Source organism: Anser brachyrhynchus, assembly GCF_964034855.1.
Source record: "Anser brachyrhynchus genome assembly, chromosome: 1".
Taxonomy (NCBI): Eukaryota; Metazoa; Chordata; class Aves; order Anseriformes; family Anatidae; genus Anser; species Anser brachyrhynchus.
The window spans coordinates 182,579,703-182,591,810 of NC_137694.1; the positions used below are offsets into that span (position 1 = coordinate 182,579,703).

The following is a 12,108-nucleotide window of genomic DNA, read 5'->3' on the forward strand; positions in this document are numbered from 1 at the left end:
TAAAAGCGGGAACTAACATCAGCTTCAGAAGCAATTCTTGGTGGTCTGAAGCATTTTTTTTAATGATTTAATCACTAGGGCATTAATGTGAAAGGTGGAAACACACTGTTGCAAATTCTCCAGCCCTCTTGCTTTGCAGCCTCAGTTTTCATTCTGCTTACGTACACTTTATCTGGTGGCAGTTATTTTCCTTAAAAACACTAATGGTCTTTTAATTAAATCTCTCTCTGAAACAGTATCTTTATTTCTTCTCTTCCCACGTTACTAACTACGTAGCCACCTCAGCTTATAAATCTGAGCAAACATTCGTCAGACTTTCTTCCCCTTTGATGAAAAGAAAGAAAAAAATCCCACTCACACTCTTTAAATACTATGGCATTTTTATTAATGGTCTGTTAAAACCAGGCAAGTTTATTAAGAAACAAGTAATCAAAACATATTTTTTATGTTCAGGCTGTAAACTTTCTACATCATTAGGTGGTACCCAGCGAGTCCTGTCTCTATGGAGTAATTAAATGCTTTGTTTTACAAGGAAAGCGCATGGAAATTACTCAGACAACATAAAAACAGCACTTTACAGAGTTACCAGGTATTATAACAAAACTACTAAATGGCATCGCAATTCTAACTCTTATTTCAGTAACGTAACTTTGAAGTGATCCTATTCCTGTCCTATCTTTTCTTCCAAATTCCACTTGATTCAGAAATTTGATCCACCTGCGTTTCCCTTTCTGAGAAGTTGAAGATCTCTCTTTATTTCAACCCCAGGCACGTTTTATGCTGGACCACGTTTTCACATAACAAATACATTTTTTGTTTGTGGTGTCCCCCAAAAAAGAACGAGACCCACCCCTTTATTAAGCACTTAACCTGCAAGAACCACAATGTAAGTTTTTTTGCAGACAATCGTACAATGGTAAAATGCATCCTTAATTTCTTCTAAAGCGTCCCATGATTGGGTTTCAAGCACATTTATGCACAAGCATCCAAATTTAACCACTTAAGCCAGTATGTTTCTTTAAACATTGACCTTTAAGTGCCAAGGAAAGTGCATGCAAATGACGGTTAACAAAGAAATAAATAAACGTCTCTAGGAATAAAATACTGTCACATCCAGGTCAAATGATACACATTGCATGAATAAAAGCCAACACAGACATACGAGATCTTTAGAGTCACCTTCTTTCAATCCGGAGATGCTTTCTCTCAAAATTACAGGCTTTGTCAGCTATTCTGAAATTACAGCTAAGCTTTAATGTGTACGGGAGGTGGGAAATGAGCAGGAGAAAAATGAATCGGGGAAAAAAAAAAAAACAACAAAAAAACAACACACAAAAACAACCAAAGGCACTAGTGGTCCTATTAAGCCAAAAAATGCCTCGCTAAGAAAACATTTTGACTGCAGGAGTTTCTATCTGGGGCTCTCGGGATGTCGAACCACTGTGTTGTGAACCTGAGCCTGCACAGGAGAGTGGTGTCATTAAGTCCAGGGAGTGGGATCCCCGGGGAGCCAGGCTCTTCACTGAGCAGAGAAAGGTTTTGATCAGACACTGAATAATAAATAAATAAAGTGGACATTTCGTTTTGCCAGTTTGGGTTCGTTAAGTAAAACAACAGGAGTATTTGGAGAGACTTTTATCGTACGTTTTTTTGAACTTACCATTTCATAACTACCCAGGCAGGTCTTGGGCCCCGGGGTGAAGGGGACAAAGGCTTCACCCCGTCCATTCCTGGCTCACCCAAAAGGTTTGGAATTCCCCGGCCTTGGCTCACGTAGCACTGCTTTATATCTGTGTTCTTGATATCATTAACGCTGGGCAAAGATGTTTTAACCAAAACCCGCGAGGTTTGCAGTAAACTTATGCCCCCATTCTGAATACTGTTTTATCTGCGTGCCTGCATCAAGTGCCTTTCAGAATTATCAAAATGGATTCCCCCCCCCCCGAGGGAAGTTGTGGTTTTGCTGAAACTGCATTATGTACTGAAAAGTTTTGACCAGTTCTGTTTGAATATAGACTAGTGACACAGCTGCTGCAGGATGGAGTTATGCTGCTGGACAAAGCTGTATGATCAGGGGACAGAAAAAAAAGCGTGGTAGCAGTAGATAATTCAGTATCTTTCTAGTGATGGTTTGAAAACAGAAGTGATTTTTTTTTTTTTAACCAGAGCATTTTTCCAAATTAATTTGCTTCCAGCCCTCTTCCTATGTAAATTTTGCTGACTGCGCGCCTCACCCAGCCAATCACATCCGCAGAGCCTGCTGTGAAAAGAGGAACTACTCGCTCCTTCTCCTCATCTTCTCTTCAGACTTGCTTCTCCTCTTCGTTCTCCTCAAGGAATATGATTGATTGCTTGAGAAATAATAATCTGACATAATGAAGGACAGCTATTTTCACTTCAGAAATGACGAAATGAAGCTGAGATCAGTTAAGGGAATTAAATGTGGTTCTTGGAAACCACACGTGAGGATGAGGATAAGTCACCAAAGGATTCTGTGTGAGAGCAAGGGTCTGAGTGAAGGCTGCACGACATGTATCCGTGCACAGAGCCTAGACAGTCAGCTTCTCGCCTTCTGCACCTGTAAAATCCCGCAAAAGGCCCTTAAAGCCACTTCACGCAGTCTTTCAAGATAAATAATTTCTCAGAGTTAATTTACAGCTGCCTGTTAAAAAAAATATTGAAGTAACTGCTTCATGAGCTCAGCATCTTCCGTAAAGGGGCAACCCCCGTCTGCGTAACACGAAGCGGGATTTCATCTTCGCTCACTGTAGTCGGTGAGAAATCAAGTACCTACTCCACGTGAGCCATCCCGTCGCCCCTGATGGTCAGTGATATGAGAGGCACGTCCAGAGGGCAACTCCTCTCACCTAAAATAGCCATGTAATGCACGTGGTGTGGTCCCCCTTAGGGACCAACGGAGAACCTATGACAACATATTTGGACCAGGTGCCCTATTGCCAGAAGGAAAACAGCCTGAGTCTCACTTCCATGATTTAATCTTAAGACCGATTTTTTTCACTTGAAAATTATCTTCTTTCTCCACTTTTCGTAAAGTGATCTATCTGGGGACAGGCAGTAAGACAAGAATAAACAAACAAACCTCAAGTGGAACTTCCCTTTCCTGGAGATTTCATTCGGGTTTCTTTTTCTTAGAAACGAGCAACCAGATGTTTTTCAGAGTGCTCAGAAACACTCAGAAAACAGTAATTCGTGTCCAGACCGATACTATTGAATGTTTACTGCCCCACTGGGGTGCCAGGGAACATGCTTGCTGCAATGGAGAGGAAGAGTTTTGTCATTGTCTAGAACAACGGGCATAACTGGCAGGAACTATATCCTGTGATATCTAGCTGAAGCTCTTCATGGTTTAAGTATTTACACTCCAAATGAACACGTAGCGAGACAAAACCTCCTACCAATCAGAAAGCCTCTCCTCGCAACAAAATTGATAGCACGTATTCAGAAAAACAAGTTTGTATCTTCACTGGATGATAAACCAGGCACAAAGAAGCCCACTATGGCATATCAACTTAGTTTGGTGATAAAAGTACACTATAGAAGTTTTAGCAGCAAACATGTCACTGCCTCATAAAATCCAGATACAGGTTGTTTAAAAAACCAAAAAGCAAATACTCAAAATAGGTGAGATAATGACAGCTTAGTTTGCTTAAGTGGGAAAGGGAAGTTACTGTATTAGATTCTGCTGTCAAATTCTGACTGCTGGCAACGAACTCTCACCATACATCTACGCTGGAAGTCATCTTTCCAAAAGCTGTACGTGAGCAGACTTCGAGACACTTCCTAAGCTGGTGGACACCAAGTCCTTCTTTCCACACCTCTGCACGTTCTGACCATGGGTAAGTTCTCCAAGGGAGAAGTATTTCCAGGAGGGAAGAGGATGTGCTCTTCAGCTTGGTGGTACTCGGGTCTCAGTTTCGGAATGCTCCCACTCTGCTTGCTTTGCTAATGAAGTTTTTCAGGAGATCGTGGTCCATTTCTGCAAAGCCTTGCGTTTGTGTAACAACAGTTAAATGATTTATGCAAAATCTGAAGCAAAATTCTTCCAAGTCCTAGGAACAGATTGAGTTCATTTGTAATTTGAACGACCGACAGCAACATTATTATCATTATTTTCCTGTTTCAAATCCATCGTGTAATTAGCAGACAATATAGCAGCTTTCTCACATTACCAATCCCTTTTTTTGATCAGCTTCATTAGATCACAAGCGATAGGATGAAATTTGTCAATATAAACTATTCAATAAGCCCCCTCTGAAAAAATAAACACAAAAACCAAGAGCACCCACCTAAATTGACTCTAGGACTCCGTCATATTTACTGAGTTCATTAGAAAAGGTTATTAGTAACTGACACCATCAGCTTTCCCCGCATACGCCTACTAGAGCATCAGTGACTCTTTCCTTTTCCTCCCTGCACTGAATTCACTGGTGGTCCTGTGAAAACCAACAGATATCCTAGTCTTTCTGCAAATAAAAGCAAAAAAATGATATAACACGGAGAAAGCATATAGAAATTGAGATTCCTAAATAGCCGTTGCTCACTGAACACAAACTGTATGTTAGGATATGAGTGTCTTCTGTGGTCGGCCTAGGAATTTTATGTCCCTCTCCTGGTACTGGGATACCTAGATTGCTGAAATGTTCTGTCTTACCATGGTCCTGCTGTAAAAAGACGTTCAGATATTCAGGGCAAGATGGGGTACAAGCCATTAAGCCATACAGCTGTGATTTCACTCAGCAAATTTTGCCCACTCGAACTGCTCACAACAGTGGCAATCCTCCTCTCCACCTACTGGGTCAGTGGGTTACCTTAGGAGAACTTAGCTGGTTCCTACGTAACAACTTGCTGCTGAAGGAAAATGAATTGCCTTCTGCAGCAAGCACAGCTGGGGCCAGCTGCGAGGCAAACCTAAATTGGTAGTATAATCCATGATCTATAAACTCTTGGAAGTTAAAGCAAAAAGAGCGCTCTTAATCCATGCCAATTTTATTCTATGTAATCTACACAAACTTTGCAGCCTGTACAAAGAAATTTAGCAGAACACTTGCGCATTTCCTTTGGAAACCTTTTCCTTAGACTGAAACTTCAGGTCTGTTGCCTTTGCTAAGATACAACTGAAGCTTTGACAGAGGACACAGCAAGAAAAGGGGTGAGAAAGGAAAAAGAAAAAATGTAGAATATAGAAGACCAAAGTCACTGGCAGCTCAGATTTCAGTACACTTCTGGAGTGCTGCTGCCATTATCTGGGTAATCAGATGTTGCTCTACAGTCAGTGTGCAAACTTCCACATTAAATAAACTGAACGGCAGCTGCCTTTTCTGGTACTGACTGAAAAGATGACCAAGGTATCGGAGAATTCTAGTGACTAATTTTGCAATTTCAAGAAACGCTATCTTTCTAACTAATTCTGTTATATCAAAGATGATCAACCTAAAATTTTCCACATTGTGCGTTAGAAATAAACCTAAAAATAATTTTTAGCAGACGATCTTTGTACTTCCTGAGGATAGAAAAAAATATTATCAGAATTTTTAATCCTACCAGATGGGTACAATAGCCAAGCAAGTCTTCAGTTAATGTTCTTGCTGATGGCAGATAAGCACAGCACTATAATCTTCCACTTGCAGCATTCACATTGATGACCAAAAAAGAAAACCACACCCAAAATCAAAAACCCCAAACCCACAGAAAGAACTAATTCTCCCTTTCCAAACTTCCAAGCTACCAGGCCCTTTTTCATAATCCTTCTTTGGACGGCTTGTTACCGAAGTGCCAATACACTGCAGACAGTTCTCAAACCCATGTTTACCATATCAGTGTAAGTCTCCTGACTTACTTCACAGTGCCCTAGACAGAGGCTACCCCATATAAAGAAGTCTTACAGCACTTCCCTGAAGCAGTTCTCCTATATCCCTTTCTGAGATATGGATGTAGGAAGGAGGACAACAACCTACTCCTGTACATGCTGCGTGAGGGGCAGGTAAACCAATTCATTGTCTGATGACTGTGTTAAAATATCACATGTGTTTTAAAACAATACGGTGTATGCAGAATAAAACACTGAATCATAGGAGGAAGAGGAGGATAGCATATACATAGTTATCTACCCAATCTCTTTTATTGTTTTTCTGACATAATCTCTAGTACTTCGTCCAGGCTAGTTTCACTACTCCCCAATACACCTAAATATATTTCTAATTACTCCACCTGACACAGGTCAACTAAAGCTACTTCTATTTTTGAGATGTTCAAAACTGGTGAAAAGTTTCTAGGAAGAGAAATTCCAGAATAAACTTGTAATGAAAATTTCTGCTCTTAGGAGAATCAAATCATTCCGTCTTCCTCTCCTGTCCAGCTTCTCCCGTTACTCGGGGCTTCTACCTCCACAACACACTGAAACTACAATTCCTCTTTTTGCCTCAGTTGTCCATGCCTTCCATTACTGATCATTAGTCTTGATACCTTGGTTAAGTCTGACTTCATCTCTCTACCAGCAGCTGTTAATCTCATCATCTACTAACCTGATGTTATCCCCTCTTCGTTTACAAAACTCACTGTAAACTTCCAGCCTCCTCTTTGCAAGTCCTACATGAGTTTATCTCATTAGTATACTGCTGCCATACAGAACAGGTTATTGCAACACTCCTAACTCAGTTTTTGTTTCAGTCCCTTCTTTCTACTTGCTTCCTATGCCTGGAACCATCTCTCAATGCATCTTATTTTAAGCATCTGCATCTCACAACCAGGTAAAAGCAAAAGGAAGACGTTTAATTAAAAAATAATATTACCAACTATGTATTTTGGCTCTTCTAAAAGGTCAATTTCTCTGTTTGGCTATCTTAGTTTTATTCTTACACAGCAAAATAAACCTTGAACAGAAAGATCAGGACTTCTCCATGGCCAACTAAACTGCTCAGTTATGACAATGGCTTTACATGGATTTCTTGACTAACAAAACCTACCACATCACCATTCCCGCAGTCAGCATGGCATTAAGAAGTCGAGAAAAGCAAAACATCTTTCAAAATATTTGTCTGTTTACAAATGAAGTGCTCGCAGTACTGCTGATGACAGGTTGAGTGCCAGTGAAACGTTCCAGAGCCAAGGGCAGACCAGAGGACAGGATACGGAAAGAGGAGTAACAATGGGCAATTTGTTGCATGACAGCACAATCCACCGTAAGCAACATGGTGAAAAATGGATTTTTGATATAAGCACAAGCATAAACAGGGAAGGACTTTACAGGTAAATTCTCCGACTGTTTGTACAGGGTGGTGCCAGAATGACTGTACCAGCTACAAACAGACAAAACGAGCAGGTGGAGAACGCAAAGGCGGAGAAGTAAATGGCAGTGAAAAATGTGCTCGCCATGCTGTGCTACACGAGCAGGCAGCAAGCAGATTAAGGATCCTGACTCACAGGTGCAAGCCAACAGGTCAGGAAGGTATCGCTAGTAGCTGCAGTTTTTATAGGTTAAATAAGGCAAAACATGTCTGGGAAGTCAGAAAGGGTAATTGCAAGTAATTGTGACTCACGTTAAATGCAGTTAGGTTTATATTAAAACAGTTTCATTTCTGAGAAAGGAACTGTTTGCCTGAAGAGAAGTTCTGCTTACCTGAGCTTCATATTTGACAGCGGCAGAAAGAAGAGCAATCGCATTCTCTTCACAAATGCCTTGTTTGATCGTTTGTTGGCAAAGCTTTTTCAACCTGTTTTCTCGATAGAGTGTTGCCAAATCTAGCAGCCCTGTGAAAAGTCATACATTTTTAGCTATCCTGGTGCAAAAAATATACATTTCTATTCAAACTAATTAATTACTCTATAGTTTTAAGCTCAATTAATCAGACTTATTCTATTTTTCCCCCTGGTGATCATGTGCCTTTTTAAAGATGACATATCAAAAAGGGACACTTTGCTAATTTGAAAGTCTTGTGTCTTCTTGTCTACTGTATTACACCTCATTCGAGGTATCAGTTAGTGACTTACACACTCTTAATTCATGCAGGGAACAGCTCTTTTTCATTTGTGATAGAAATGCTGCAGCTACTCAAACAGTAAGGTTTTACAATGGCATTAGTGCCTTTGTAAGAACGGAACAGTTTTTCAGATCAGAAGCAATGAGTTTACACCAGTAACCTGGAGTTCCCTTTATGGCCAATACCTATTGCATCTTCAGGAGGGAGCCTAATACTGTCTGTATACAGGTATTCCAGGAAGGCTCGGTAAACAGGGTAAGAAAATTCACTCATTTCTATAATTTCATCATCATTGTTCAGTATGGAACGAAAATGTTCACACCTACAAAACAAGAACAACAATTGTTACTGTAAAGAGTTAAGCATGAAAGATGAACTGCAGTAAGATGTTGGTAAAAAAAACAAACAAACAAACAAAAAGCAGACCAAATGCACAACCATAAACTCTAGCTATATGATATCTTGGTTTGAATATGTTAATTTCTTTACAGCTTTCTACATAATTCAGAATTTTCTTTTATTTGTTGTTATTATTATTTTATAGCAGGCTCCCTTTCTACTTATAATATCTTTAAGGATGGTCCATGTGTTTCTGAGGTCCTTTTCTTAAAGAAGTTATATATGAACTATTAATTCGATTACCTGGCTTGTAACAGATAAAGTTTAAATTATGTTAGACATTTCTCACATTTCAACCTGCTTGCTACAACATGATCTAGTGAGGAAGGAAAAGGACGTTGTTAGTACTTTAGATATGACTCTTTCGTCCTCTTTGCCACTTTATTTCCAAATGTTACACATCAGAATATGCTTTTCTTTTACTAAAAATTTTAATGTACAAGATAAGTTGGTTTCCTTTAATGACTCTTGGACAAGTCTACATCGTAAAGACATCACAACTTATATACAAATGAAAAATAGTTATTTATCACTTACTTTACCTTCTTCACATTTGATTTTATCAGTTTTTTTTGTTTGTTTTTCTTTTTTTTAAAATAAAATACAAAAGCATCACGTCAAATTCATAGACTTAATTATTATCTAGCTTCTGCCACATTCTTGTACTATATTCTGTTTAGGTAGTACAAACGAGGATAGATGTCTGATGGAGAAAAGTGATGAAAAGGCTGCTAGTAAGCAGCATGTCTGAAATTTCCAAGCAGCAACGAAGTAAGGAAAATAAGGTAACAGTGAAGAACAGCAGGTGAATCTCACGCCTGAAGTAAAAGGGAGTTCGTACAAAGTCAATATTTTCAAGCAGTAATTACTTAGCATAGTGGACGTAACTATACAGTTTAGTTTATAGTAAACTATACAGTTTGTTCCTTACCTAATTTTGAGAAGAACTTTATGGACGTGGATGTACTTTCCATCCACTAGAAACTTTAGGTCTGCAGTTTCAGGGTTGTCAAATTCCTTCTTCAGTGACTGGGCTACTGTTAGATGGTCGTCAGGCTCTAGGATAAAAAGGGTAATTGATAGTGACTGGTAATACTGATATCGCTCATGATAACATCCTGTGGATCTGCCAGCAGTTAACATTCTTAACAGAACTTTTCTGTAAGGCTAGTAAAAACTAACCGAACAAAAAAACATGCTCAGTATAAACATCCAGGAAAGCAAATAAGGGGCATCTTTCAGTCCTTACTGGTTTCCTGCTCCAAACAAATATGCCTCAGAAACAAAAAGCATGTCCCACTCCTCAACCTCATCTGTACAAGGCCAGAAAAAAAATACAATTAATAGTCTCACAAGTTTAATAACGTGTCTGAGAGCAAATGTTATCAGTTGTTACTGGCTAAATTATTCCAAATAAAAGGTGCTGCTTACAATAAGATGCCCAAAAAGTCAATAAAACTCAGAGTAAGGTTATCTGAAATATTCACATGAGGAGACATTATCTTAAAGCAGAAGAGAACCATTATATACGAAACTGTCCAGTACAATACCCCTAAAGGTAAATACCAGCAGTTACCGGTCTACTCAGAGTGTTCTTCCTTGAGTTATAGTATTAGGAAACATTCTTTGTGTCTGTCTCTATATTCCTGTGTGCCTCATATGTACGTACATCCCACTGTGCGTATGACACTTGCGTTATAAAGTTAACAGGCAGCCTTGAAAACTGTCTCCACAGAAATTTTGATCTCCTGAACTGTTTCCAGGTCTGATTCTGAACTGATTCTCCAGCATATTAGGTGGTCTTAGAGAACTATCTTTTTTACTACTATTAACAAAATAAAAACCTCAAACACCATTCTTAATCCAGAAAACATTTTTTCTCCTTACTAGAAGAATACAAATTACTGGTTTATACAAATTTTGTGGAGCAGTAATAAGCTGTCCTCTCCAGAAAATTACATAAATCCTAGGTCCTGTAGCCTACCAAGTTATAAAGAACAATAGTAGTCTGCTGTAAATAGAAGCACCTCCACCACAAGCAGTAGAAAAAAACCCAACACAATATACACACAGTTGGATACTGTTGCACTTGAAATTGCTCAGGAAAATGCTCAGGAATACGTATGTATACCCAATTAGGACAATAAAAGCAAAAGTGCTTTGGATTACAGATGAAAGGATGAGGAAAAAAAGCAAGGAAATTGCAATAAAAATCCTTCCGAAATTATGATACTGCAAAACTACTGTTACTTCTTCTTTTGTATGATATGGTTTCAGACATCTGCTACTAAGTACAGGGATTTTAACAACCAATGCAAAGCTGAAGCTCTACTGTAACAGTTCGAAGGATTCTGCAGTATTCAGAGGTGAAGCCAATTTTCAAATCCGAATGCACCAGAGATCCTTTTATTTAGAACTTAAAACTGACAAACATGTTTACATGAATCAGCCACCTCGTTACCTGGGATTTTAGTGCAGTAACACGATTTACATCTAATTAGTATTAGACCAATATTAAGAATATTTATAATATCCACAGGAATTGAGCATATTTATTACAGTTCTGATCAAGCCACCCAAGAAAATCCAACTGCTTCAACCTTAGAGCGAACAGAGGTCTTTGGACTATGCCCCAAAACACGAATTTCGGGGAAGACATTTCCTCAGGGCAGGATTCTCCACTGAATCCCCTACTCTCCCAAAGATGAAATACGACTACTAGTATCAAAGTTTCCTTAGCCCAGCATTCAGAATGGATCACGGGAGCAGAGTGTGTTCAGCAATTTTCAGACAAAAGCACACGGCAACATAAAAGCAATAGCAAAGACAGTCCAGAAGTGGAACAGATGCATGATGCACTCCACACAGTTCAAATTACAAATGAACAAATTGCTGTACTCTAGTTTTTCGCTCAAGCTCCCATATGACATCTACAGACAACCCCAAGAGTCTCACCTTCAATTAGGTCAGTGATTAGCAACTAATATGGAATTGAATTTGTAGCTGAAGAATGAACTTGAAGAATTTTCAAGAAGAAATCCTTCACTCAGCGGGTGGTGAGGCCCTGGCACAGGCTGCCCAGAGAAGCTGTGGCTGCCCCATCCCTGGAGGTGCTCAAGGCCAGGCTGGATGGGGCTTTGGGCAACCTGGTCTGGTGGGAGGTGTCCCTGCCCATGGCAGGGGGTTGGGACTGGGTGGGCTTTAAGGTCCCTTCCAACCCAAGCCATTCTGTGACTCTGTGATCTTCATGTAAATCAAATATCTGAGATCCAGTAACTTGCCTCTTCAAAAGCTCAGGTAATGATCACTTGTGACGTGCCTGGGATTCTAAGTGCCTGGGACCAATTCTAAACGTGGGAATTTGAATCCCTCCTTCTTAGTAGTCTACTTAAAAGGCACCAAAGAAAGTTTCATGGCTCGTAATGACTCTGCACGGCTCCCTCATTTCTCCAAATTCAAACTCAGCTTCTCCATCCATGGCCATTGTACAGTAACATTCAATAGTTTTACAAGAAATACAGTATGTACCAGCTATTCAGAACACCATTCCAACAACAAATGCACACAGAATACACACACAAAAAAAGAGCATTTCCCATAGAAATAGATCACATCAATAAAATAGACAATCATTTAGCACTGCCATCAAGCTTTACCAATTTTTATCGTTCTATCCATTTGTAATTCCCAGTATATTTTTTTGCAATAAACT

At 39.4% G+C, this 12,108-nt stretch overlaps 1 protein-coding gene across 2 annotated transcripts in view; it reads right to left on the reverse strand.

Annotated features, from left to right (window-relative positions):
- Nucleotides 1-362: 362 nt before the first annotated feature.
- LOC308196151 (RCC1 and BTB domain-containing protein 2) overlaps nt 363-12,108 on the reverse strand; it is a 35,899-nt gene continuing 24,153 nt past the window's right edge. Inside the window, exons 10-13 of one of the 2 annotated variants that reach the window (XM_080594771.1) lie at nt 9,328-9,454; nt 8,183-8,319; nt 7,637-7,767; nt 363-4,070 (exon numbers count right to left, since the gene is read on the reverse strand). In XM_080594771.1, the coding sequence (XP_080450897.1) occupies nt 3,930-4,070; nt 7,637-7,767; nt 8,183-8,319; nt 9,328-9,454 (536 nt within the window). In that variant the 3' untranslated portion in view covers nt 363-3,929. The other variant, XM_080594772.1, reaches the window with a different exon arrangement.